Source organism: Pristis pectinata, chromosome 4 (assembly GCF_009764475.1).
Source record: "Pristis pectinata isolate sPriPec2 chromosome 4, sPriPec2.1.pri, whole genome shotgun sequence".
Taxonomy (NCBI): Eukaryota; Metazoa; Chordata; class Chondrichthyes; order Rhinopristiformes; family Pristidae; genus Pristis; species Pristis pectinata.
Genome location: NC_067408.1, coordinates 111,814,391 through 111,841,852, shown reverse-complemented (window position 1 = coordinate 111,841,852; position 27,462 = coordinate 111,814,391). Strand labels below are relative to the sequence as shown.

The 27,462-nt window shown below is 42.9% G+C and overlaps 1 protein-coding gene across 1 annotated transcript; it reads left to right on the top strand.

The window, feature by feature from the left end:
• Positions 1-675: 675 nt before the first annotated feature.
• cyyr1 (cysteine/tyrosine-rich 1) lies at positions 676-26,918 on the top strand. The gene is made up of 4 exons (XM_052014493.1): positions 676-682; positions 4,786-4,888; positions 22,826-22,983; positions 26,685-26,918. Exons 1-4 carry the CDS (start codon positions 676-678, stop codon positions 26,819-26,821), a joined length of 405 nt encoding a protein of 134 aa, XP_051870453.1. The 3' UTR covers positions 26,822-26,918.
• The last annotated feature ends 544 nt before the right edge of the window (positions 26,919-27,462 follow it).

Genomic DNA, 27,462 nt, shown 5'->3' with positions numbered 1-27,462 from the left:
GACGTTGTGAACTCAGCTTATGGAAAACCGAGCTCGACATCCGAAATAAGGAAAACAAATTTAAAACTTACGCTTTTAAGGCGGTCACAAAAGATGGTTACAGAGGAGGCAATGATCAGACCCAGGTGTTAGACACTGGAGCGTCCTTTGGGTCTCAGATGGGATTACTGGCGAGAACATCTGCTGGCAGCGTGCGCTGGGACATTCGACTTGCCTGACCAACTCGATAACTTTTTTTATATACCTGAGGAGGAAAGGAGTTTGCAATTCATCCTGGATGGACATCTTAAGGAGTCGCAGAATCAGTTACTTCCTCGCTTATCTTTTCACTGTGTTTCAGTGTGAGAAACAAACTGTTTCTTTAAGTCACTGTACTGCTTAATTTCAGAAATTATGTTAGCCTGAAATGATTTTGGTTGGGGGAAGAGGAGAACTACTTGGAAAGATTCAGACCATAAAGAGATAAGTTACAAACAACATGATATTTGTGAAGACTGACGCTGGAAGGATGCTTTAAGTGAAAGCGAGGAAATTGAACCCGGGTGATGGGTGGGGGTTCGCCAGTTGGGAAGCAGCAATAAAGAGGCCGGAAAGGTGCAGCGAATGGCAAGAAGTTGGCAGATGGAATAAGATGTGAGAAAGTGAGAGGTCGTTCACTTTGAAGGAACATTGACGATGCAAAGTGAGATTACAAGAGGTTGTAAGATGAAGATGTGACTGTGAGGTGTTGTTCCTCTGGATTGCATTTGGCCTTACCCTAGTTATTTTAACTCTCCTCCCCGTCTCCACACCGAGCTGGGCCTCCTCCACTGCCAGGTCGAGGCTAAGCGCAAACTACAGGAGCAGCACCTCATATTCCGCCTGGGTCGTCTACAACCCGACGGCATCGACATTGAATTCTCCGCCTGCTCTCCCTCCTTCTGGTCTTCATGCACTCACTCTAGCCCTCCCCCCCCACCCCCTCCCTCCCTCCCCACCTCCCCCCCTCCCTCCCCACCTCCCCACCTCCTCCCTCCCTCCCCCTCTCCCTCCCTCCCTCCCTCCCCCTGTTCCTTTCCCCTCCTCCATCCACTCCATCTGCCATTCTACTGGGTCCCCTCCCCTCACTGTTCCCGTCTGCCCTCCCCACCTCCCTCACTCGGTTCCACGCCCCACCTTCCTCTCCTGTCAGATTCCACCATCTGCGGCCCTTTGTCACCTCCCAGCCTCTGTCCCTATTCCCACTCTCCTCTCCTCCATCTGCCTATCACCCCTCCTCACCTGGGTCCACCCATCGCCTGCCAGCTCTACCCCCACCCCTTCCCCTCACCTCTTTATACTAACTATCTCCCTTCTATCTTTCCAGTCCTGATGAAGGGTCTCGACACAAAACATCAACTGTCCAATTCCCTCCACAGACACTGCCTGACCCGCTGAATTCCTCCAGCGTCTTGTTTGTTGCCGGATAGACTGGATTTGTTTTCCTTGGAACGGCGGAGGCTGATGAGGAGTTGATTGAGTTGTATGAAGTGCATAGATAGGGCATATAGTAGGAAACCTCCTTAGCAGAGATGGCTATGACCAGAGGTGATAAGTATAAGGTAAGGGCTGGGAGATTTAGAGGGGACTTGTGGAAGTATTTTCTCCCCTATAGAGTGGTTGAATTCTTGAATGCACTGCCTAAGGGGGCAGTAGAAGCAGGTACTTCCACAACAGTTAAGAAGTTAGATGAACAATTGAAGCACCTTGGGCTTTGAAGGCTAAATGCAATGTGCTGGAGAATGGGATTAGTCCAGATAGGAACTTGATGGTTAGCACCAACAGAGTGGGCCAAAGGGCCTGTTTCCCTGCCTGAATACTGAATATGACTGAATACTCCATGACCCTAAAGGGATCTGGGGTTCCAGGTGTATGAAACAGAAGAAGTTAGCATACAGTAAGGAATTAGGAAGGTTAATGAAATGTCCGGATCAGTATTGGCATTGGTAATTGGTTTATTATTGTCACGTGTACCGAGGTACAGTGAAAAGCTTTTTGCTTACCATCCAGTCAGATTATTCCATACCTAAGTACATTGAGGTAGTAAAAAGAAAACCAGAATGCAGAATATAGTGTTGCAGTTACAGAGAAAGTGCAATGCAGGCAGACAAATAAAGTGCAAGAGCTACAACAAGGTAGATTGGGAGATCAGAGTTCATTTTTTAGTGTTTGAGAGTTAATCTTTTAGCGAGGAAGAGGTCCAATCAAGAGTCTGATATCAGCGGGATAGAAACTGTCCTTGAGTCTGGTGGTACGTGCTCTGTTGGTATTTATTGCAAAGGGTATAGAGTATAAAAGAAGGGAGGTTTTGATTCACCTTTACAGAGTGCTGGCGAGACTGTACCTGGATATGGGACCCAGTTTTAGTCTCCATGGTTTATGAAGACTGTACTTGCACTGAAGGCAGTGCAGAGAAGGTTCATTTGGGCGGTCTTGCTGAGACATAAGATTATGAGGGGGTTGACAATGGCAGTTGACAGAGTGGATGCTGAGAAGATGTTTTCCCTAGTGGGAATATCTAGAACTATGGGGCACAGTCTCAGAATAAGGGGTCACCCATTTGAGACAGAGATGAGAAGGGATTTCTTCTCTCAGAGGATGATGAATCTTTGGAACTTCTACCCAAAGATCTGTGAAGGCGGAATCATTGAAAATATTCAAGGGGGAGATTGACAGACACTTAAGCTACAAGGGAGTGAAGAGGTGTAGGGAGTGGGAAAGTGCCGTTGAGACTAAAATTGGGTGAGCTAGGATCTCATCGAATGGCGGAGCATCCTGAAGGGGCTGACTGGTCAGCTCCTGTTCCTCTTTCATAATTCGTATGTCTTATGATCACAGACGTTACAAGTGCAAAATATTTGCCAGAAGAGGCAGAATCATTTAGTGCATTCAATACTGCTCAGTGAACCATAGAACCATACAGCATAAAACAGGCCCTTCGGCCCACCATGTTGTGCCATCCATCAAACCACCCTCACACTATCTAACCCTTTCCTCCCGCATATCCCTCTATCTCACATTCCTCCATGTGCCTATCCAACAAACTCGTGAACCTGTCCAATGTATCTGCCTCCACCACCACCCCAGGCTGTGCATTCCATGCACCAACTACTCTCTGGGTGAAAAACCTCCCCCTGACATCTCCCCTGAACCTCCCCCCCATAACCTTAAAGCCATGCCCTGTCATCTTGAGCATTGGTGCCCTGGGAAGGAGGCACTGACTGTCTATCTATTCCTCTTGATATTTTATATACCTCTATCATGTCTCCTCTCATCCTCCTCCTTTCCAGTGAATAAAGCCCTAGCACCTTAAGCCTCTCCTCATATTCCATACGCTCTAATCCAGGCAGCATCCTGGTAAATCTCCTCTGCACCCTCTCCAACGCCTCCACATCCTTCCTATAATGCGGCGACCAGAACTGAACACAGTACTCTAAGTGTGGTCTAACTAGAGTTTTGTAAAGCTTCAACCTCCTCCACTCCAAGGAAAACAGACCCAGCCTCTCCAGTCTCTCCCCATAAGTGAAACACTTCGTCCCAGGCAACACCCTGGTGAATCCCCTCGGCACCCTCTCCAGTGCAGTCACCTCCTTCCTGCAGTGTGGTGACCAGAACTGCACGCAGTGCTCTGGCTGTGGCTGAACTGATGTTTTATAAAGTTGTACTTTTATAAGAACAGGTTGAGGAATGGTGATGAGACACATGAGTATACGAAAGAGGTTAATGTGAACATTTGGGCTCCACTTTATTCAGGTGGTGAGTGGCCCCCAGTACATAATGGAAATAATTCCAGACAAACGGGGAAGGCTGAGAGGTGGTTTAGTGGAAAGTGTTAAAATTATAAAGAGATTTGAGATGATTTTAGACTCAGAGCCACAGAAAGATACAACACGGAAACAGGCCCTTCAGCCCACTGAGTCTGTGCCGACCATCAATCACCCATTTACACCAATCCTACATTAATCCCATTTTATTCTCCCCACGTTCTCATAAACTCCCCCCCACCACCACCCCCCCAGAATCCCCCACTCAGCTACACACCAGGGCCAATTTACAGTGACTAATCAACCTACTAACCCGCACATCCTTGGGATGACGCTGGAGCACCCAGGGGAAACTCACACAGGTGCAAAGAGTGGGTGCAAACTCCACACAGACAGCGCCGGAGATCAAGATTGAGGCAGCAGTGCTACTAGCTCTCCCACTGGGATGTAGCATCTCCTGTACCTGGGGATTCAGTGGGGAAGGGTCACTATTTTGAAAAAGTTGGAGAGGTGAGATGGAGATGCAGTAGGTTGAAACAAAGGCCAGTACGTGTCTTAGGCTGAATAATTAGAGATGCTGAGGGAAGCTGGGCTTTGGGGAGGGAACAGGGCCAAAGAGCTAGCACAGCTAGAATGGTCTCTTGTGTTTTAACTTCGATGAGCAGGATGGGATGGTTTCCTTATAAAGTAAATTTATAATTTGTGCGTGGAATGGGCTGCCGGAAATGGTGGTGGAGGCTGATACATTAGGGTCTTTCAAGAGACTGTTAGATCGGTATATGGAGCTGAGTAAAATAGAGGGCTATGGGTAAGCCTAGTAATTTCTAGGGTAGGGACATGTTCGGCACAGCTTTGTGGGCCGAAGGGCCTGAATTGTGCTGTAATTGTTCTATGTTCTAAATGAACAAAGTGAGGCTGAATGGCTTTATTAGTATTTTAATGTTCTGAGATGTTGGGGATCTGTAATTTACATGTTTTAATAATATGTTTTTTTATTATTCAGCGAATTATTGTGCACAATGTGAAGACTGCATATCTTCCTACTGCTGCAGAGGTACCCCTGCATACTGCTGCTCATACTATGCCTACATTGGAAGCATCCTATCGTAAGTGTGACCACCCAAGTCATTTTGTAAAGAAGATGCTCGTTGGATATCATTGTGATTCCCCCTGACTTTATGTGACTGCCAAGCGCAACCAGCATGCTGATGTGCACAGCATTCATAGATTGAATGGGATTTAGGGAAGGTGAGAAAGAATAAGATGAGGATTCGAGTGTTTATTATAAGATGAGGCACTCAGAAACTGTTTTACTGGAACATGTTAGATTAGGGGAATAATAACTAAAGTCCTTAAAAGCGCAAGAGTTATCCACAATGTTCAGGGAACCAAAAACCAGAGGCCATAGGTTTAAGGTAAGTGGGGAAAGATTTAAAAGGGACTTGTGGAGCAACTTCTTCACACAAAGGGTGATGTGTATCTGGAACGAGCTGCCAGAGGAAGTTGTTGAGGCAGGTACAATAACAACAGTTTAACTTTAAATTTTAAATTTTATTTCCAGCGTGGTAACAGGCCCTTCCGGCCCAACGAGTCCGCGCCACCTATTTTAAACCCAAATTAACCTACCCGTCCGTCTTTGGAATATGGGAGGAAACCAGAGCACCTGGAGGAAACCCACGCAGACACGGGGAGAACGTACAAACTCCTTACAGACAGCAATGGGAATCGAACCCCGATTGCTGGTGCTGTAATAGCGTCGCGCTAACCGCTACGCTACCGTGCCGCCCATAAAAGAGATTTGGATAAGTCTATGGATAGGAAAGGTTTAGAGGGATATGGGCCAAATGCGGGCAAATTGGACTAGCTTAGGTGAGAGAACATTAGTTTTAAATTGCAGAGAGGGCTGGGGAGGGAATGAGTGAGGCAAAGGGACCATCTCTGGTTGGGTGAGACCAGGGTTGCCATAGTGATAAGTTGTTGATGAAACTAGCTGGTTGATGTTAATGGGGCAAGTTAAATAGAACATAGAACATTAAGCACAGTACAGGCCCTTCAGCCCACAATGTTGTGCCGACATTTTATCCTGCTCTGAGATCTATCTAACCCTTCCCTCCCACATAGCCCCCCATTTCTCTATCATTCATGTGTCTATCTAAGAGTCTCTTGAATGTCCCTAATGTATCTGCCCCCACAACCTCTGCCGGCAGTGCGTTCCATGCACCCACCACTCTCTGTGTAAAAAAAAAACTTTTAGAGAGAGGGAACACAAAGGGGCAGGTGAAGGTGGTGAAATGGAGAGCTGAAGGAAATACCCAGCAAGTCAGGCTGTGCTGGTGGAGGAAGAAAGACTGAGTCAATATTACAGATGGACAACCTACAATAGAAGTGGACAGTTCTGGTACGAACAGTAAAGGTGAGTTCTCTATCACTGTGGAACTCATTGTTGAGTCCTGAAGGTTGTACCGTGTCCAGATGGTGTAGGTAACACTGAGGCATTTTTGACAGATCAACTTTCCGAAAAGGGTTGGTCTTCTTTCTATTCTTTATAGCTGTGCAGCTTTCTGAACTAGTTATGGGGATAGCAGCAGACTTCAAGGGACCAAGAGACGGATTGGTGAACACGGTCAAATTTAACGCAGGGATGTGTGAAGTAATGCATTTGAAAGAGAGTGAGGAGAGGTGATTTAAACCAAGTAGTGCACTTTTTAAAAGGGTTCAGGAAGAGAAGGTTCACAAAAAAAATCACCAAGGATGGTCTGGCAAGTTTAGAAGTATATGGAATTCTTGGCTTTACAAACAGAAGTGTAGAATGTGAAAGCAAAGTATTCATGCTAAACTCTATTGCCCACTGGTTAAGCTGGTTGTGGAAGTATGTTGCTCAGTTCAGTTATAACTTAGGGGACTAGTCTTTTTAAACTGAGACACATTGGAACTTCTCACAGAATCTATGCAGCCCTGCAAACTTTATATAACTGCTGATACATGAGATCGTAGATGCTGGAATCTGAAACAAAGAAACAAACTGCTTGAGGAACTCAGTTCCTCCAGCTGTTTATTCTTTGCTTTATATAAATGCTGATTTATTATCCTAAGTTTTAATCTGACACTGAATCCAGTTTTTTAATTTGATTAGTTTTTTTTTGAAATACTAACTAAATCACATGATAGCAAGTATAGTGATAGCCATTGATTTCAAAAGCAAAAATCTATTCAGATTGATCTGTTCTGTCATCGGATCTTTTGACAATGATTGGCTATTCATTTGAGTTTCACAGAATTACAATCAGCAGCTGTAGTTGTTGACTAAGTGTCTGCTGTTGGTGAAGAGCAGCTCCAAGCAGAATGTGTGGAATTATTTAGGGCATTTACTTGCTGGTTGGTCTGCCTGCAATCAATAATTGGCAACCGGAGTCTAGAATCTGTGACAGGAATAATGATGATGCTATCGATGCCTCAACTGTATAATCTAACAACAACTCCAGAGTAACCCAATACGCAGTTAAGCATGGATATCTGGTAGTTACTGCAACCTCCCCTCCTCAGGGAATACAATTGCTTCAATATCCAGTGTGGTCAGTAAAGGGATGAGAATTTCAAACTATATAGGATAAGATAAGATATCTTTATTCATCACATGTACATCGAAACACACAGTGAAATACATCTTTTTGCGGTGTGTTCAGGGGGCAGCCCACAAGTGACGTCACGCTTCTGGCGCCAACATAGCATGCCCACAACTTCCTAACATGTACGTCTTTGGAATGTGGGAGGAAACCAGAGCACCCGGAGGAAACCCATGCAGACACGGGGAGAACATACAAACTCCTTACAGACAGTGGCCGGATTTGAACCTGGGTTGCTGGTGTGCAAGCCATCCTGACTGTAAACAAACCCCCAAATGTCACGCCTTGCTGAATGAGTTTTAGCTGAGTTATTCAACAGCATGATAGCCATAATTACTGCTTAGCAATCTCTCTGAACTTGACAATATAATTTTGAATGTGTGGTGATTGATTCCCAGAAAATTATTTCAAAATCCCCTGGTTTTTGAAATAGAATTCCTTTCATTTTTTAAAAGGTTGCATTTGATATTTTAACATCAACCATCATCTCATGCGCATGTTCCAATGTTTATTTCACCCATCTTAAGAAAAATTAAAAGTTGTTAAAAGATTAATGTTTTTTTACTTCCTGCTTTTTTTGTATAAGAATTTGATAACGTCATTGGCATCTCAACGTATGATGGCAAAAATCCCCAAAGGTTCCTTTAGTGTCATAGAATCATTCAGTTGATACAGTGTGGAAACTTGCTCATATGTGTCCATAAATCCACTCCACGGACATCACTTGATCTTCAGGGGTAGCTTCCTTCACTGACAGTGGTAGGTGGTATCATTTTGCTGCATGCTGTAAACTCCAGACCATTGTTCTTCATGCAATCAAAGTGGGATATAGATGGAGTCATGTTTCCTTCAGAGTGCTACTACATCATGCCATGATAAATAATCTTTTATTGCACATAACTTACACCCAGCCTCGTCTTTTTGATTCGAAGTCATTGCTTTTCTGAGTAACTGCTTATGTGAATGTAGCTATAGATATTAATTAATTGTGTGATCGTGTGTGTAATACAAGAGAGATTGCATGGTCATTTGGCTAAGTGATTTGGTGCATTAGTGTAGTTTTGCATATTTCAGTATCTATACATGAGTTAATGTGGGACATGTGCTTAAGCTGCTTGTGCTTGAGTGTATTTGATTACTATGTTGCTGAATCGTGGTGTGATTAAGTGGTTTTAAGTCTGAGTGATTCTGGTTTATGTTTTATGCAATTACGTAAGTGAGAAGTCTTCATGTGATGAAGTAGCTTGAATTTGCATGATTCATTTGAGTGTTTTGTTGACTGATTTTGGGTTGGTTGGGATTTTAATTTGCTTTGTATTGGTTGAGTATTTGAATATTACATGAATGGTTGAATATTTGGTAGACTGGTTGTTCGCTTAAGTGGCTTTGTGTGTGCCTGGTATCATATCCAGCTATATGAACGAATAAATATACATTTGAATATTTGTATTGAGTGTGAAAGGTTTAATTGCTTATGTAACCGTGTGACAGTGTGTTTGATGACTTCATGTGTCCATTCACCAAAGTTAAGGATCCTTCCATTGGCAGTTTACTCAGTGAATGGTAATAATGAGCATGACGTGTGAGAGCCGCTGTTTGGAAGAATCAGAATCAGGTTTATTATCACTGACTTATATGACGTGAAATTGGTTGTTTTGTGGCAGCAGACATTAAAAACTGGTAAATTGGTTTATTATTGTAACATGTACTGAGGTACAGTGAAAAACTTGTCTTGCATACCGTTCGTACAGATCAATTCATTACACTGCGCATTGAGGTAGTACAAGGTAAAACAATAATGGAACGTAGGATAAAATGTTACAGTTACAGAGAAAGTGCAGTGCAGGGTAGACAATAAGGTGTAAGGTCATAATGAGGTACATCTTATTGTACTAGGGGACCGTTCAATAGTCTTATAACAGCGGGATAGAAGCTGTCCTTGAGCCTGGTGGTACATGCTTTCAGGTTTTTCTATCTTCTGCCTGATGGGAGGGGGGAGAAGAGAGAATGTCTGGTTTGGGTGGGGTCTTTGATTATGCTGGCTGCTTTACCAAGACAGCAAGAAGTACAGACAGAGTCCATGGAAGGGAGGCTGGTTTCCGTGATGTGCTGAGCTGTGTCCACAACTCTCTGCAGTTTCTTGCAGTCATGGGCAGAGCAGTTGCCATATCAAGCCGTGATGCATCTGGATAGGATGCTTTCTATGGTGTATCAATAAAAATTGGTGAGGGTCGATGGGGACATGCCAAATTTCTTTAGCCTTCTGAGAAAGTAGAGGCACTGATGAGTTTTCTTGGCCATGGCGTCTACCTGGTTGGACCAGGACAGGCTATTGGTGATGTTCACTCCGAGGAACTTGAAGCTTTCAACCATCTTGTCCTCAGCACCGTTGATGTAAACAGGAGCTTGTCCACCGCACACCTTCCTGAAGTCAGTGACCAGCTGTTTTATTTTGCTGACATTAAGGGAAAGGTTGTTGTCATGACACTATGCTCTCTATCTCCCTCCTGTACTCTGACTCATCATTATTGTTATAATAAGTTACAAAAAATTTCAAAATAAATAAATAGTGCAAAAGAAAGGAATAAGGAGGTAGTGTTCATGGGCTCATGGACCATTCAGAAATCTGACGTCTGAGGAGAAGGAGCTGTTCCTGAATCGCTGAATATGGAAGAGACTATTCTGCGTTTGCATTCTGTTTTGAGTAGCTTGTATTTAAGTCGTGCATGTTTAATTGACCATGTGTTTGAGTGGCCAGATGTATGACAGGCCATCTGTTTGATTAGCTGTGTTTGGATGGTTGGGCATGTTAGTTGCATTCCTGAGAGGTTAAATGTTTGTGTGTCGTTGTGGTTGTGCACTGCTATACTGGTGCACTTCAATAAATTGTGTGCGATTGTGATTGTGCAGATGTGGGCTTATGTGATTTAGTGAATGGATCACCGGAATATGCAAGGTTTGCAGGTTGTGGATGTGAATGGTAATCTTTGCTTTAAATTGTTTGTTAGTGCAGTAATTCTGGTTATGAATGTCTGTGAATCCTTTACAACAGAAAAAAAGCAAGCAGACATCTCTGGCGTCCCACCCAGTGCTACTTCCTGAAATGTTTGGCCAAAGACAGAATAATTGGTCATTCAATTCACATTTGTTTACGAGATATAACTGTGTTCAAAATGTAGCCTGTTTATATTTGCATAAAACCCTCAATAGTTCAGAAGAATTAATTACCTAACTTGTTCTGATAGATTTCTGAGAGATATGGTAATATTGCATCGAAGCACTAAATCATTTGCAAAGCCACTTAAAAATGCTTTATGAGCAGAAATTATAGCTTAATTAACATTGTGATAACCTATTTAATATCTTGTTTACAATTGATGGGGACTTTAGCCTTTTAAATGGAACGCATTATCCATTTAACTTGCAGACTCTAATGTCATATTGACAGATCTGCAGTCTTTCAATCTCTACATGAGCACAGGAGGTTTGAAGGTCCACAATGATTAACTACAGGTCCAATTTGAATTTTACTCTTGGGCAGCTTCCGAAAGAATAAACGTGATGAACATCTTTACGGTCACACCATAAAAAAAGATGAAGTCAAAGAGGGATCTTGCTCCTGCACACAAATCATCATCTAATGTTAACAAGGTCTCTTTCAGCATGGGGTCCTACCTAACCAGGCTGCCTGTGTTCCACAGAAGAATAATACCCACTGCAATAGATAACACAGCACCCAAGAGGTTGATGCCAATTCTTTTTTTACTGCTTCCACATTTCAAAAAAATATAAGTTTCTGAGGGTGTTTGACAAGTTAGATGATGATGGGATGTTTCCAGGATATCAAGAACTCGGGTGCCCAGTTTCAGGATACAGAGACACAAGACGTTCTGCAGATTTTGGAATCTGGAGCAACACACACCATCCCCTCACCTTCTTATTCTGGCTTCTGCCCTCTTCCTTTCCAGTCCTGATGAAGGGTCTCGGCCCGAAACGCCGACTGTTTATTTCCCTCCACAGATGCTGCCTGACCTGCTGAGTTCCTCCAGCACTTTTTTTGTGTGTGTTGTACAGGATACAAAGATGCTCACTTACAACTGAGGAGAGAAGGAATTTCTTAGCAGGCTGGGAATATTTGGAATTCTCTTCTTCTGAGATAGGGAGGCTGAGTCATTGTGTATCCAGATAGACAGATTTCAGGACTGTAGAGGTATTAAGAGGTGGAAATGTCAAATACTAGAGGGCAAGGGGGAAAGTTTAAAGGAGATTTGTGGGGCAAGTTTTTTTTGTTACACAGAGCATGGTAGGTGCCTGGAACGTGCTGCCAGAGGAGGTGGTGGAAGCAGATAAGATATTAACATTTTAGATGTACTTAGACAGACAGGGAATGAGGAATATGGACCATGTGCAGGCAGATGGGACCAGTTTAAATTGGCATCATGGTCAGCACAGTCATACAGCACAGAAACAGGCCCTTTGGCCTAGCTTGATCCATGCTGACTGTGTTGCCCAGTGAGCTAGTCCCATCTGCCTGGACACAAGGACTTTGGACATGTTGGGCTAACGAACCTGTTCTATGTTGTACAGTTCTACGTTCTATAAGAGTTATGGGGATTAGGCAAGAGCGTGAAGCTGATGCCAGCAATCAGAGCAGCCCACGATCTTATTAAATGTCCAAGAACCAAATGGCTCTGTTTCTTCTGTTTTGTGTCCATCCTCGTTTTCAAAGCCAGTCTGAGGCCAGTATGGGAACTGCTGGGTCTTCTGCAGATGGGGAAGGAAGTGGTTGGCAGGATAGTTTGTGAGGCAGTGTGCTCCTTCTGCTGCGTACACAAGGCTTGTGTGTGCTCCTGATGCATGGACTCGAGGTTCTCAAACCACCCTGAAGGTTCCTTCTCTGCTTTCAGTGGTCATGGACCAGGGATTCAGTGGCACTGTGGCTTTCCTTCAAAGAGGCTTTGAGCACATCCTTTAATCTTTTCCTCTGTCGACCTGGTAATCTCTTCCAATGACAGAGCTTGGAGTAGAGTGTTTCTGATGTAGCCTGCCCAATGTGACTGCCTGAACATAATTAGCGCCTCATTGCTAGGGATATTGGAGTGGGAGGGAATGCTGGCATTGGTTCAGGTCAAGTCGAGTTTATTGTCATGTGCACGAGTACAGTGAGGTACAGGTACAATGAAAAATTTGCTTCCAGCAGCATCACAGACACGTAGAATCAGACAAGACTGTGTGTTTCGATGTACCGATGTACATGTGACTAATAAGGATGTCTTATCTGATATCTTTGTTAGTCACATGTACATCGAAACACACAGTGAAATGCACCTTTTTGCATAGAGTGTTCTGGGGGCAGCCCGCAAGTGTCGCCATGCTTCTGGCGCCAACATAGCATGCCCACAACTTCCTAACCCGTACGCCTTTGGAATGTGGGAGGAAACCGGAGCACCCGGAAGAAACCCACACAGACACGGGGAGAGAACGTACAAACTCCTTACAGACAGCGGCCAGAATTGAACCCAGGTCGCTGGCGCTGTAATAGTGTTATGCTAACCGCTACACTACCGTGTGGTTACACACAGAACATAAATTATACAAGACAGTGAAGAAACGACTGTGCAAAACAATCCATTAGTGCCCAAAGAAAACACAAATCATAGACAAGTCTATAGGGTGCAAGAGGTGGTCCATAGTGTTCCATTGCTGAGGTAGGATTAGTATTGTCAGGTTGATTCAAGAACCTGATAGTTTAGGAAAGTAGCTGTTTGCTCATCCTTGCTGTGAATTTGGTGGATTTTACAGAGATGGCGCATGTGGAACCTTTCCAATGCCTGCTGTAGCTAGCCCAGGTCATTCCCTTGTGATGTCACTTTCTTAAGAAAACTCGGGTAGCAACAAAGGTAAAGTTATCCATCGTGGTTGAAGCAAGTAGGTTACATATCCTTCAGTCACCTCGCTTCGACTCCATGAACAAACTTTGCTGCCTGAAAGGCAAATCTGCTCTCATCTCGAGTTTACATACTGTTACTTCTCTCCTTGTTATGTAGAAATTGTCTGACCCTACTTCTCCTAACATGGCGGTCAAACTACAAGAATTACAATCTACAGTCTGGATGAATTATCCAGAAGTAAATGGTCCCACCAAGATATCTGAGGAATTAAATTTAGTTAATAAAATAAATTCTGGAATTAAAAATGCACTGTCAGTATTGGTGACCACGCAAGGACCCAACTCATGGTCATTGAGTTATACAGCATGGAAACAAGCCCTTCAGCCCAACTCATCCATGCCAACCAAAGTGTCTTCCTGAGCTAGTCCCATTTGCCTGCATTTGGCCCATATCCCTCTAAACCTTTCCTATACATACACCTGTCCAAATGTCTTTTAAATGTTGTAATTGTACCTGCCTCAACCACTTCCTCTGGCAGCTCGTTCCATATACTCACCACCCTCTGTGTAGAAAAACTTGGCTCTCAGGTCCTCTTTAAATCTTTCCCCTCTCACTTTAAACCCGTGCCCTCTGGTTTTAGACTCCCCTACCCTGGGAAAAGGACTGTGACCATCCACCTTATCTATGCCCCTCATGATTTCATAAACCTCTATAAGGTCACCCCTCCGTCTCCTTCACTCCAGGGTAACTAGGGATCTAATCCGGCCTAGATGTGACTCCACATAAGCTGCAGTGTGGTTAACTCTTAACTGTCTAGCAAGGAAGATATGGGTGGCCAGCAACATCCCATCCTGTAAATGGTTTCTCCCCTTGGCCTGGTTCTGCTTAATGAGTACCTTTACATTGTGCTGTATGCTCTTCAAGTTATATGGTCGTGTACTTCAGTATTTAAGCTGTTATCCAGGTTTTTCCAGGGTGGGGAGCAGGTGGGAATTAGATCATCAAACTGCATAGTCGAGTCAAAGAGCAACCCCTGGGAACAAAAAGTGTTGACTGGAGTTTGGAATGGAGGGAATTTGGTTAATTGGTTATTTGCTTCACAGGTGTTTAATGTGACCACTGTGAAATCTGGATGGATGTGAAGTGAAGGGGTGGCTTTGACATGGGAAATGGCAACAAAATGGAGAATCGAGTCATGGAGTTATACAGCAAGGAAACAGGCCCTTCAGCCCGATTCATCCATGCCGACCAATAGACTATACTAATGATTCAAGTCCTCCTTAAAACAACCACAGGCTCTTGTCAATCAGCATTCTGAGGCCTCTCCTATCATCTTCTTCAGCCCTTTGTTACTTCCACCTGTCACCTCCCAGCTTCTGACACTATTCCCACTCTCCCCCTCCCTCACCTGCCTCTCACACCCCCCCCTCACCTGGATCCACCTATCACCTGCCAGCTCTTGCTCCACCCCTTCACCTCCCCCACCCTTTTATACAGGCTATCTCCCCTCTTTCCAGTCCAGATGAAGAGCCCCAACCTGAAACGTCGACTGTCTGTTTCCCTCCATAGATGCTGCCTGACCCGCTGAGCTCCTCCAGCACCTTTGTGTGTTGATCCTGAAGCTTCCTATTGCTTTACACCGTGCCACCGTCACCACCATCTGCTTTATGGTGACAAATAGACAAGTTTGTTATTTGTTGCCATAGAAACGGTACACAAAACTTCCTCTGAAAAGGGAGCTCAAACTCAGGACAAGCCCCATGGGATGAATAGCTTTTCTTCTCTTGCTCCTGCTCTCATGTTCCACTAATTAATTCTGAACCTTATTGTCCATCCTGTAAGGATGATTACTCATTATGGGAAATGTTTAAAAGTACTCCGTGCTGGGAGGCATAATTGTTATAATAACGTGTTATTTCCGGTCGGTCCCTATTTTAAATATCCGCACTCCCACTGAACTTATCAGCAAGCAATACTGTGTTTCGTGCTGTCCTGATCTGCACTTTGCAGTTTTACTCATTTAAAAGCTAGAATCAGAAATACTTCTCCACTGTTAATGTCCAACCTTAGATTTATGTACCAAGGTAAAGTGGCAAAAGGATTTTAGGCAGCCTGTCTTCAGAGTTGATAATGAATTTGTCAGTAATCCGTCACTGGAATGGAACGGCGGTGAGTATTAACAAAGTTACTAGCATACTTAAACAAAAAGTACATTTAGGCACACTGTGTCTGGCTAAATGCCATTTTTGATGTGTACGTATACAAATAGAAGTACCCTTGTCTGAGATGCTTTATATTTAGGAGTTTGTTTTGCTCTTAACCACTTGTGATGTCCTGCGAGTGAAAATTGAAGTTGGGATTTGGCATTAAAGTATAACAACAACACAATCTTGTATAGCCGCCTTGTTCATCGGTATTGTAACTCTGCTAAGCGACATTTTGATTTTAAAACTCTCCTCCTTGCTTTTAAGTCCCACCATATTTCTGTAACTGGCTCCAGATAACCTCACAACATACCTGAATTTTTCCAGCTCTGGCCTTTAATCTGGCTTTTACTGATAACTGTACCTTCACTGATAAAGGCTCCAGAAATCCCTCCCAGAACTTCTCAAGCTCTGTACTTCTCCTTCCTCTATTAAAATGATCCTTTAAATCCAATCCTTTGACCAAACATTCATCTGTCCTCTTTGAGTGGTTCAATATCAAACATATTGTGGGCCAAAGGGCCTGTTCTGTGCTGTATTGTTCGATAAGGTACGATAAGATAAGATTAGATTTCTTTATTAGTCACATGTACATCGAAACACACAGTGAAATGCATCTTTGCGTAGTGTTCTGCGGGCAGCCTGCAAGCATCGCCACGCTTCCGGTGTTACGGACTCAGTGAAAGTCCCTTTAAGATAGAGTGTGTGTGTATGTGTGTGTGGGGCGTGCTTACGTCAATAGAAGATAAAGGACGTAATGACGTTGTTGAAGAAGAAGAAGAAGAAGAAGGAGAGAGAGAGAAGGGAGAGAGACACCAGCCTGCTAGTTTTCTCTATCGATGGATGAGAAACAATAACTGTGTCTGCCACTGAAATCCATGTATGGAAGTTGGAAGTAATCCGGTGGAGTTCACTTTGTTGCTGACCTGTAGAAGGAAACAGGTATTTGTGTGGATGACCACGATTCGGATGCTTTTCGGGGTGAGGAAGTCACTACCGAATAAACACTGGAGTGTTGTTTGGGTTCCATCGTGGAACATTTGGATTTCGTATGTACTCTCTCTATGTTCTCTACATCTACGTCTTATCTTCAGACAACGGTGGTTGTTGAAGAAGCCCTTGCTCATGTTTCACCTTATGACTTGCGGAACTGAACTTTAAGAACCATTCCGGAACTTGGAGTTTGGGACTTTGTCACACACACACACACACACGAAGAGTTTAGTTTTGGGGTTAACATTCGAGGTTTAACATTTTTGAATTCTAACATACTAACATTTTTACTCTTATTTTACGTATCATCATAAGTAGTAATTAATAAAATAGTTTTTAACACTGAATCATGCTCAGTGTGTTTCTTTTGTTGCTGGTTCGTGACACCGGCACCAACATAGTATGCCCACAACTTCCTAACCCGTACGTCTTTGGAATATGGGAGGAAACCACAGCACCCGGAGGAAACCTACGCAGACACAGAGAGAATGTACAAACTCCTTACAGACAGCAGTGGGAATTGAACCCCGGTCACTGGCGCTGTAATAGCGTTACGCTAACTGCTACACTACCATGCCTGATGTTCTATATTTTGACAATGCTTCTGTGAAGCACCTCTAAGTTCTTGCTCTTTCAAAGAATGTGAATTGAAATGGCCCACCAAGTCTCGATTTAATATATCATTGACTCAAATTCACTAATTTTCTGGAGTCTAACCACCTACCTCCAATAAAAACAGAATGTTGGAAATACTCAGCAGATCAGGCAGCACCTCTGGAGAGGGAAACTGAGAAACTGCAGTCCAGATGCAAGGTCTCCACTCAAAACGTCAAACATCCCTCTGCCTCCACAGATGCTGCCTGACCTGCTGAGTTCCTCCAGCAGCGTGTTCAAAGAGACCTGGGTGTGCTTGAAAGCTAACCTCGGGTGCTATAGGCAGTTAGGAAATCAAATGGTGTGTTGGCCTTTGAATCATGGAATTGTACAACACAGAAATGGGCCCTTTCAACCCACTTCATCCATGCCAACAATGATCCCTATCTACACTAATCACATGTGCTTGCACTCCCTCTGGGTGTCTCTCTATCCCTTTCCTATCTAAGTACCTGGACAAATGCCTTTGAAGCACTGTAACTGTATCTGCCTCCAGTAACTCCTTTGTCAGTTCATTCCAGATAACCACCACCCTACGTTTGGAAGAACTTACCCCTCAGCTCTTCAAGAGAGGATTGTTGCGAGAAGATTTCAGTATAAAAGTAAAAATGTCATACTACATTTATATAGGGATTTGGTGAGACTGCACCTGGAGTACTATAATACCAATTAGTAAATGCTGATTTCCTTAAAGAGGATACAGTTGCCATTGAGGGAGTGCGGTGAAGGTTCACCAGGTTGGCTCCGGAGATCTCAGATCTGATATGAAGAGAAGTTGATTAGGCGAAGCCTTGGTTCTCTAGAGTTCAGAAGAATGAGAGGTGATTTCATTGAAACACAAGATTCTGACAGGGCTTGATAGGTTGGATGTGGGAAGGATATTTCCCCTGGCTGAGGAATCTAGAATCAGGGTTCAGAGACTCAGAATAAGGGGTCAGCCATTTAGGACTGAAATGAAGTGAGGGTGAGGACTCTGGAAATCTTGATGTACTTACGTACAGCATGATCTGTATGGGTGGCACGCAAAACAAAAGCTTTTCACTGTATCAATAAAACAATTTCCAATTTCCCGAGACAATGTGGAGGTTTAGTTTTGAGTTCATTTACAATGGAGATAGATGGATTTCTGGATACTAAGGGAGACAATAGAATAAAGGCAGGAAAGTGGGTTGACCAGTCCAGGTGAAGGGTCTCGACCTGAAACGTCGACTGTCCATTTCCCTCTACAGATGCTGCCTGACCCGCTGAGTTCCTCCAGCAGATTGTGTGTTGCTCCAGATTCCAGCGTCTGTAGTCTCATGTCTCCACGTCATGGCAAAAGCTTGTCACTGGCACCTGTTAATTCTTGAAAACAATGGAAACACTCAGAAGATCAGGCAGCATCTGCTTGAGTGTTTCCAGCATTTTCTGTTTTTTATTTCAGATTTCCAGCATCTACAATGCTTTTGATTTTCTGTTTAATTTCCTGTTAATTCTTGAACCTGACCAACAGTGTTAACGGAGGCTGTGGGTCTATTTACTCAGATGGCTCCCCAGTGCATGGTGTTAATTCAGTTATTGAGTTAAAGTGGAGATAGATCAATTTCTGGATACTAAAGTAGTCAAAGGATGTAGAAGATCAGTCATGAATTCAGAGCAGGCTCAAGGGGCTTAATGGTCTACTCTTGAAATATTAATTAACTTTTTGGCAAGCTCACCAATTGAGCTATCAGTGAGTTCACAGATGTTTATTTACACCAATGGAATGAGCTGTCTGCCTTTTCTTAGGTCTGATAAGGATTACGTGCTCAAATTACCTGCTCATTGCCCTAAATTTTCCCAACCCCAGATCGACTGATCTGTAATTGCAATTACACAATTTAGCCACCAGAGGGTGGGTAAGACAGTTAACTGTGAATTCTCCCAGTAAGTATTAATGGTAGGCAAAATAATTTTTGGAACATAAACGTATTCAGATCATTTTCATTTTTTTTAAAAAATCAGCTCAAGTGAATATGAGAACACGAGAATGTACAGGAAGGAAAATGAGAATATAGGAACAGAGGGAAGAAGGGATAGTAGAATGGGAGTGAAAGTAGGGAGTATTTGTGGAGGTGATGTGTGGGTCCGTTTGGTAGTGCTGTTTGCCCAAATTATAATAACCTTCAGGAGATATCAGGAGTTGCATCAAGGGTATGTATTTTATTATGGACTAACAATGGTTGATAAGGTGTTCACATCACATTTTTTCACAGAAACAAAGGACTGCAGATACTGGAATCCAGATGAAAAACACGATGATGCTGGAGGAACTCAGCAGGCCAGGCAGCATCCGTGGAGAAAAGCAGGTGGTGAACGTTTCAAGTCAGGACTGAAGTACCCTAACCATGAAGAAGGGTCCTGACCTGAAACGCTGACTGCCTGCTTTTCTCGACGGATGCTGCCTGGCCTACTGAGTTCCTCCAACATCATTGTGTTTTTCATTCCCATTTCTTAATTTTGTCTGAATTGGTTCCTTAAATGAAGCATGGCTTCCTTTGCTATGCCTCGTGAGTTTCCAGATGCAAATCCTAAACCTTCCCTTGTTTCAACAGCTGCCATGCCACTCTCTCTTCTAAGTTAAGCCGTCTCAGATTCAAGCACACTCACAGTTTAACACATCAACTATTTTCCAGGGCTGAATCTGGTTGTAAAATGTGGTACATGGAACATAGAACAGTACAGCACAGGAAGAGGCCCTTCAGCCCACGATGTTTTGCTGAACTAATTAAGCTAATAGCGCTGAGTTAAACTAATCACTTCTGCCTGCATATGGTCCATATCCCTCCATTCTCTGCACATTCGTGAGCCTATCTAAGAGCCTCTTGAATGCCTCTATCGTATCTGCCTCCACTACCACTACTGGAAGCGCATTCCGGGCACCCACCACTCTGTGTGTAAAAAAAACTTGCCCCGCACATCTCCTTTGAACTTGCCCCCTTCCAGCTTAAATGCATATCCTCTAGTATTAGACATTACGACCCTGGGAAAAAGATACCGGCCGTCCACTCTATCTATGCCTCTTATGATTTTATAAACTTCTATCAGGAGGTATTGTACAGTACTTAACCAATAAGTTGGTCAAATGATTAATTAATTTTAAACTATGTTGAAAAACTTATCTATTTGAGATTTCCTTCAGATGTCAATAAGTTCTCTTCAAAATATTCAGCCATGTTGGTTAGACATGACCTTCTCCAGAAGCTATCTGCATGACCCTAATTATAGTGCAACGAACAATCTGCTGGAGGAACTTAGCAGGTCGAGCAGCATCTGTGGGGGAGAAGGAATTGTCGATGTCTTGGGTTGGAACCCTGCATCGGTCTTGAAACCTTGACTGTTCCTTCCCCCCACTACAGATGCTGCTCGACCCGCTGAGTTCCTCCAGCAGATTGTTTGTTGCTCCAGATTCTAGCATCTGTAGTCTCTTGTGTCTACACCCTAATTATAGTATCAGTTGTAGCTCATTTGACAGTATCCTTCCTCTGTTTCAGGAGATTCCAAAATCTAGACCCACTCCAAAGACTTAATCTAAGCTGAAACTCTTGTCCACTACTGAGGCAACACTAAACTACCAGAAGTGCAATCTTTTGGATATATATTAAACTTGGGTCCTATCTCCTCACTTGAGTATTTAAAAGACCCTACGGCACAACTTCGAAGAAGAATTCTTCCCGTGTCTTTGTGAATACTTTTCCCTCGACCACAAAGGCTAAAAAGACTACCACATGCAATGTGATGACAAATTTATGATTTTTTTTTATTTGTAACACTAACCGCATTTCTAAAGTGTTTTGAGGCATTTTGAGTAATGGAAGGTGCCTTGTAACTGAGTGCTGTGCTTTCCTTCCTTGTCAAGATAGTAAAATAGAGCATTTCTAATTAACCCTTCTAGCAACTTTCCTGCAACTGATGTCAAGCTATCACTGTCTCTGCCTTTCAGCTCTAATTAAGATCAGGCCTCTTAGCTGAGTTTGGTTGAGATCCAGTCATTGTAAGTTGGGGAAAGGAACTAAACATCTTTAAAACTTGAACTCAGAAGTTAATGCCAGTTAAGAAACCACAGATTAATCATTTACTAAGAAATTGTGGGATTATCCCTCATATTTCATTTGTCAAAGCCTTTTTTCCCCCGAGAAGAATAGGAATGTATCATTAATCAATTTTATTGAGAATCAGATTTATTATCACTTACTTATATGACGTGAAATTTGTTGTTTTGTGGCAGCAGTACAGTGCAAGGATAAAATTACTATAAATTACAAAAATAAATAAATAGTGCAAAAAAAAGGAATAACGAGGTAGTGTTCATGGGTTCATGGACCGTTCAGAAATCTGATAGTGAAGGGGAAGAAACTGTTTCTGAATCGTTGAGGGTGGGTATTCAGGCTCCTGTACCTCTTCCCTGATGGTAGTAACGTGAAGAGGGCATGTCCCAGATGGTGAGGGTCCTTGATGATGGATGCCGCCACCTTGAGGCACTGCCTCTGGAAGATGTCCTAGATGGTGGGGAGGGTTGTGACCGTGATGGAGCTGGCTGAGTCTACAACCCTCTGCAGCCTCTTGCGATCATGTGCATTGGAGCCTCCATACCAGGCAGTTGATGCAACCAGTCAGAATGCTCTCCACCGTACATCTGTAGAAATTTGTAAGAGTCTTTGGTGATATACTGAATCTCCTCAAAATCCTAATGAACTAGAGCTGCTGGTGTGCCTTCTTCATGATTGCATCAATGTGTTGGGCCCAGGAGAGATCCTCCGAGATGTTGACACCCAGGAACTTGAAGCTGCTCACCCTTTCCACCTCTGACCCCTCAATGAGGACTGGTGTGTGTTCTCCCGACTTCCCCTTCCTGAAGTCCACAATGAACTCCTTGGTCTTGCTGACGTTGAGTACGAGGTTGTAGCAACACCACTCGACCAACCAATCTACCTCACTGCTGTACGCCTCCTCATCGCCATCTGAGATTCTACCAACTGCATCGGTGAATTTATAGATGGTGTTTGAGCTGTGCTTAGCCGCACAGTCATGAACGTAGAGAGAATAAAGCAGTGGGCTAAGCGCGCATCCTTGAGATGCGCATGTGTTGATTTGATGTGTTTTCTCTTCTTGTGAAAGCAAGGATTTTTACTCAAATTTAATTCCATTGGTCAAACTTTAGAAGTGAGATAGGTGGTGAGTATTATTCATTCAGTTGGGATGTTATTGTGTCACCTGACCTAATGTCCACATATGCACTTTCTTGCAGAAGTTCATGAGAAAACAAACAGGAGAGAGAATCCTAATTGATTTTAGGCTGGAATGTTTATTCTTATTATTGTAATCCTACTGTAGCTCCAGCTGAAATTAAATAATTTGGGACAAACCACAAACTAAACCTGGAATCCTTTTTTGGTTCTAGATTATTTAGTACAACACCCTCTGTAAGCATTAAACTGTGAAGAAATTTTAATTGGTAATTGGTTCATTATTGTCACATGTACCGAGGTACAGTTTAAAATAAATTTAACAAGCTGGACAAATGAGGAAATCTGCGAAACTCTATTCAAACTAAATCACCAACCGCAATTGTTATTAAAGTTGCTGGTTTTATATTTATCAATGCTTATGCATCTACAATTACATCTCCTTCTTGTGAAAAATACTCTTTCCTTTTACAGAGGCACAGCAATAGCAGGTGTGGTGTTTGGAATCGTCTTTCTCATGGGTGTCATTGCTGGAATTGCCATTTGCATCTGTATGTGTATGAATAACGGTTGGAACGCACGTGTGGGTGTGCTACAGGGATCGCATCTCAATACTGTCAGTCGATTCAATGGTAAGGATTGGCTTGAAATATCGTTTATTAAGTCGGGTTCTCTTTATCTATCCAATCCTTCCCAAAATCACCACCTCTCTACCTGTTTCTCCATTTTTGGAATGTAGAAGTAGTTCCACCTAGCTAACCTCCTGTCATCCTGACATGATGTGATACTACAACAATGCAATCAATTCCATGAATCAACCTACAACAGGCCTAGAGAGGACTCCAGTGGTGGGAAGCTTTAGGTCCAGTGTTACCTGTTTCTCCAAACCATGGTACAATTGCAAAATTACTCATTCATTTATTGCAAAATATTAATTTCTGGAAGAAAGCTACCCACTTTGATTCTGACTGTTCAGATCCCCACCTTTCTGGTTACATTGAAAATTGGTTTATTATTGCCACATGTACAGTGAACTTGTCTTGCATACTGTTCATACAGATCAATTCATTACAACAGTGCATTGAGGTAGTACAGGGTAAAACAATACAGAACGCAGAGTGTCACAGCTACAGAGAAAGTGCAGTGCAGGTAGGTGCAAGGCCATAACAGGGTAGATTGTGAGGTCAAGAGTCTATCTTATTGTACTAGGGGACCATTCAATAGTCTTAAAACAGCGGGATAGACTCTGTCCTTGAGCCTTGAGTACGTGCTTTCAGGCTTTTGTATCTTCTACCCGATAGGAGGGGGGAGAAGAGAGAATGTCCGTGGTGGGTGGGGTCTTTGATTACGTTGGCTGCTTTACCGAGGCAGCGAGAAGTGTGGACAGAGTCTGTGGAGGGGAGGCTGGTTTCCGTGATGTCACCTTTGGCTTCTTCCATCCTTGTGCCTTGCACTCTATTTCAACACTTCTTTATTTATTCATGTTGAGTTGCCAGCCTAACAGAAACCTTATTAATTCTGCAAGTGAACGGTAAAAACATAAATCCATTTAAATGTGCGATGATGAAATTACTATTAAAAGTGACAGATATCAAAATCGAAATATTATTTAAACCAAACTTGCAGGCTGTTAAACCTGACGGGGACTCTGCTTGATTTCATCTTTCTATCTACCTTTCTTTATCTTATAATCTCTTGACTGATCATTGTACATTTCTCACTATCTATTTATCCACAGTTTCACAATCTCTAATCATTTCACAATATATCAATTCTTTCAGTGTGAATTTTCCCCTTTGGATATTCATGTCTCTTATCTGCCCAAGCATTTATCTTTGAAGTGTTGTTCTGTCCCTTTTGTCTATAGTTTTCAATCTCAGTCTCTCTTCATTAATTTCTTATGACATTGCTTCATTCCTTCTGAGTCAACATCCCCTTCTGTCACTGTCATTCTGCCATTTCACATCTCAGACTCTCAATGGAGAATAAATTAATAAATTTAGTTATTTCTAACAACACCAACACATAATTTATCTGATTTCTGACACAACTGTGCGTACCGGAATTTTTTTGAGACCTGTATGCAATATTATCTCTGCCGATGCTAGAAATCTGAAATAAAACAGAGCAAATGCTGGAAACACTCAGCAGGTCAGGCAGAATCCACGGAGCAAGGAACAGAGTTAACGATTCAGGTTGATGATCTTTTATCAGAACAAGTATTAACTCTGTTTTTCTCTCCCTGATCTGCTGCGTATTTCCGATATTTTCTGTTTTATAACATTTATTTGGCAGTATTAAAAAAGAGATTTTGATCAGCAATTTGTCATTTTTATATACAGTGTATGTTTACTTATTTTTACTGGCAACTCACAGAGTTTCACTCACTAATTCTCTGAGGCGCTAAATAAATGCAAGTTGTTGTGGTTCCAGATGTTTAACCAGTCCCATCCCTATAAGATATTTGCTCTCTGTGGGAAACATGATAGCAATAAGAATAGCCATAGTTGAATTGCAGATAAGAAAATTCCAGTCAACATCAGCACATCTTTGATTTGCCCGTAGAGAGAGAAAAGATTGCAAGGTGAGGAAAAGAAATGAAATCGGATAGCTTTCCAGTAAATTCACACGCTTTTGAAACTTAAGTGTGGCATTTGGTCTCTGGCAGATGTTCACCAAACACAAGAGTTCTTCTTGGATTTTGTGAGGGTTTCACTAATCGACCCCAAAAGATCAGGCCACATCCCTCCATCTAAAAAGCATTTGGCTATGAAATTGGTGGCTTCCAACAAAAGTTCAGGTACTCTTAGAGGGGAATAGTGGTCCTAAGCTCATTTGCCATTGTTATTCAATGCCAGTCCTCATCAAAAATTGGATGTAGCTCATCCTCCAAAATCAAACCACTTATTACCAGTCCTCCTCTGAAGGAGACGACTTGTTGATGGACATCAGGAAGCCTTTCAGGTGGCCAAACTGTGTGTAAAAGGCTCGTCAATGAAAATTGGAAGGCAGGTTTGATTCAATGAGGAAATTACTGCTAAATGTCATCCTATATGTAATTGGCATTCACAGACATGCACACAGACACACGCACACACACACAAACACACACACACACACACACACACAATTTCCTGCACAAGTGTTGATCTGGAGACACACGTAATAATTTTCCATTCCTTCACATACCTAAGGACATAAAAACTAATTGTTGCATCCTTTTTTGGAGCCTCAGCTAAGTTAGCAGAGGCCAGAAACAAAGCAGGCACCATCCAGAGAACTGCCTCCTTAATTTCTAGATAATTATCCCTTTTTTATATCAAGTGGCAGATACATCGTCCAAAGGTAATGGTGTGGCAGAAGCACAGATCTAATTGTTGCTAAAGGATTAAGAGTAGCTATTACCAATCATCTCATCAGCTATTATTCTGGAAAGTGAGGAACCGCACCCTATATTCTACCTCGGTAGTCTACAACCCAACAGCATGAACATTGAATTCTCCAACTTCAGGCAACCTGCTCCTTCTCTGTCCCTTTTCTCTCTCCTCCTGATCTACCCAGTTCCTCCTACACCCGCCCCAGACCCCCATCACCCTGTTTCTTTCCCCTCCTCCACCCACTCCATCTGCCCGTCAGCCACACACTCCTCCCACCGGGTCCCCTCCTCTACTGTTCCCATCTGCCCTCCCCACCTCCAGTACTTGATTCCATGCTCCACTGTCCTGTCCTATCAGATTCCATCATCTGCAGCCCTTTGGTGTCTCCACCTATCACCTCCCAGCCTCTGTCGCTATCTCTACCCCTCCCTCCCCCATCTGCCTATCACCCCTCCACACCCAGATCCACCCATCACTTGCCAGCTCCTGCCACACCCCTTCCCCTCACCTCTTTACACTGGCTATCTCCTTTCTATCTTTCAGTCCAGATGAAGGGTCTGATGCAGAATCCTCGACTGTCCATTTCCCTCCACAGATGCTGCCTGGCCCGCTGAGTTCCTCCAACTTCTTGTGTGTATCTCAAAAACTGGACGAACTCATCCATCTGGGTAACATCAGCAAGAGAAGTTTCTTTCATGCCACAAATGCAAGAAAAATCATTCCTTGATCACTCAGTTAAAATGTGCTACAATTCATGTCTGGGAACATCATGTGTGCTACCTAAATATTTATTAAATCAGTTTTGATCCCTGTATATACTTGAATAAGTAGATATAGGGATATTAAAGGAAAAAGAGTAGACTTTTTCCTTTAATATTGCTGTCAGCTCTTTCAGGAATTTTGATGGCTGACCATTCAGTTTATTTGCTTTTATTTCTCTTTTTGTTTCTTTCCAGTCTCTCCTCCTCCGCCTTACAGACACAACCAAGAGATGGATTATACTGCGGATCCACCCCCACCTTATACTCCCACGCCTCCAGCTTCCCTGGAGTATACCCCGCCCCCACCTTACCCAGGAAGCTCAAGAAAATAAATTCTCAATCGATGTTATTAAACGCTGAGAATTGGATGCTGATTGTAAATACACTGCTCTATAATAAATGAGAGTGCCTCAGGCTGCAATAAGGAAAGCACCGTCATCCCTTTGACTTATTCTAGCTCTGTGCCTGAATGGTAATTACATCCTCAGCTCTTTAAGCAATTCCTTTCCTGTGATACTATTGACTAGAAAGAATGGGATTTTTATTAATGTTATTGGATTTAATACCGTGGTTATATGCCCATAGTAAATTATGCACTTACTAACTTCTCCAAATATTCAAGCTTCAGAGAAGCACATACAGGGCTACCACGAAGGAAAGCTGCAACCGAGTTCTTTGGCAAGTGATTTGGAGTGATGGCTCGTTCCAATAAATGTAAAGATGAAGAGGGAGTTGGACTAAAATAAAACAGGCTGAATTTTCTGAAGGGTTTTTATTCCTATTGTCTTTATCAAAGAAGTTGCAACAAAAAGAAATGTGAAAATGATTGCAGAACAACCACATAGTCTGAGGAGAACTTTAATGTGATCCCAAGTTAACAACTAGACCTGTGTATATATAGACACATGAAAGATACAGTGATAGCTATAGGACCTATTTATGGGTAAATAATACTTCCCAAGGAAAGTAACAA

What these genes read in the sequence shown, in the direction of transcription:
- cyyr1 (XM_052014493.1), top strand. An exon ending in TACATTGGAAGCATCCTATC is followed by an intron (nt 4,889 to 22,825) that starts GTAAGTGTGACC and finishes TTCCTTTTACAG; the next exon opens with AGGCACAGCAATAGCAGGTG. An exon ending in TACTGTCAGTCGATTCAATG is followed by an intron (nt 22,984 to 26,684) that starts GTAAGGATTGGC and finishes GTTTCTTTCCAG; the next exon opens with TCTCTCCTCCTCCGCCTTAC.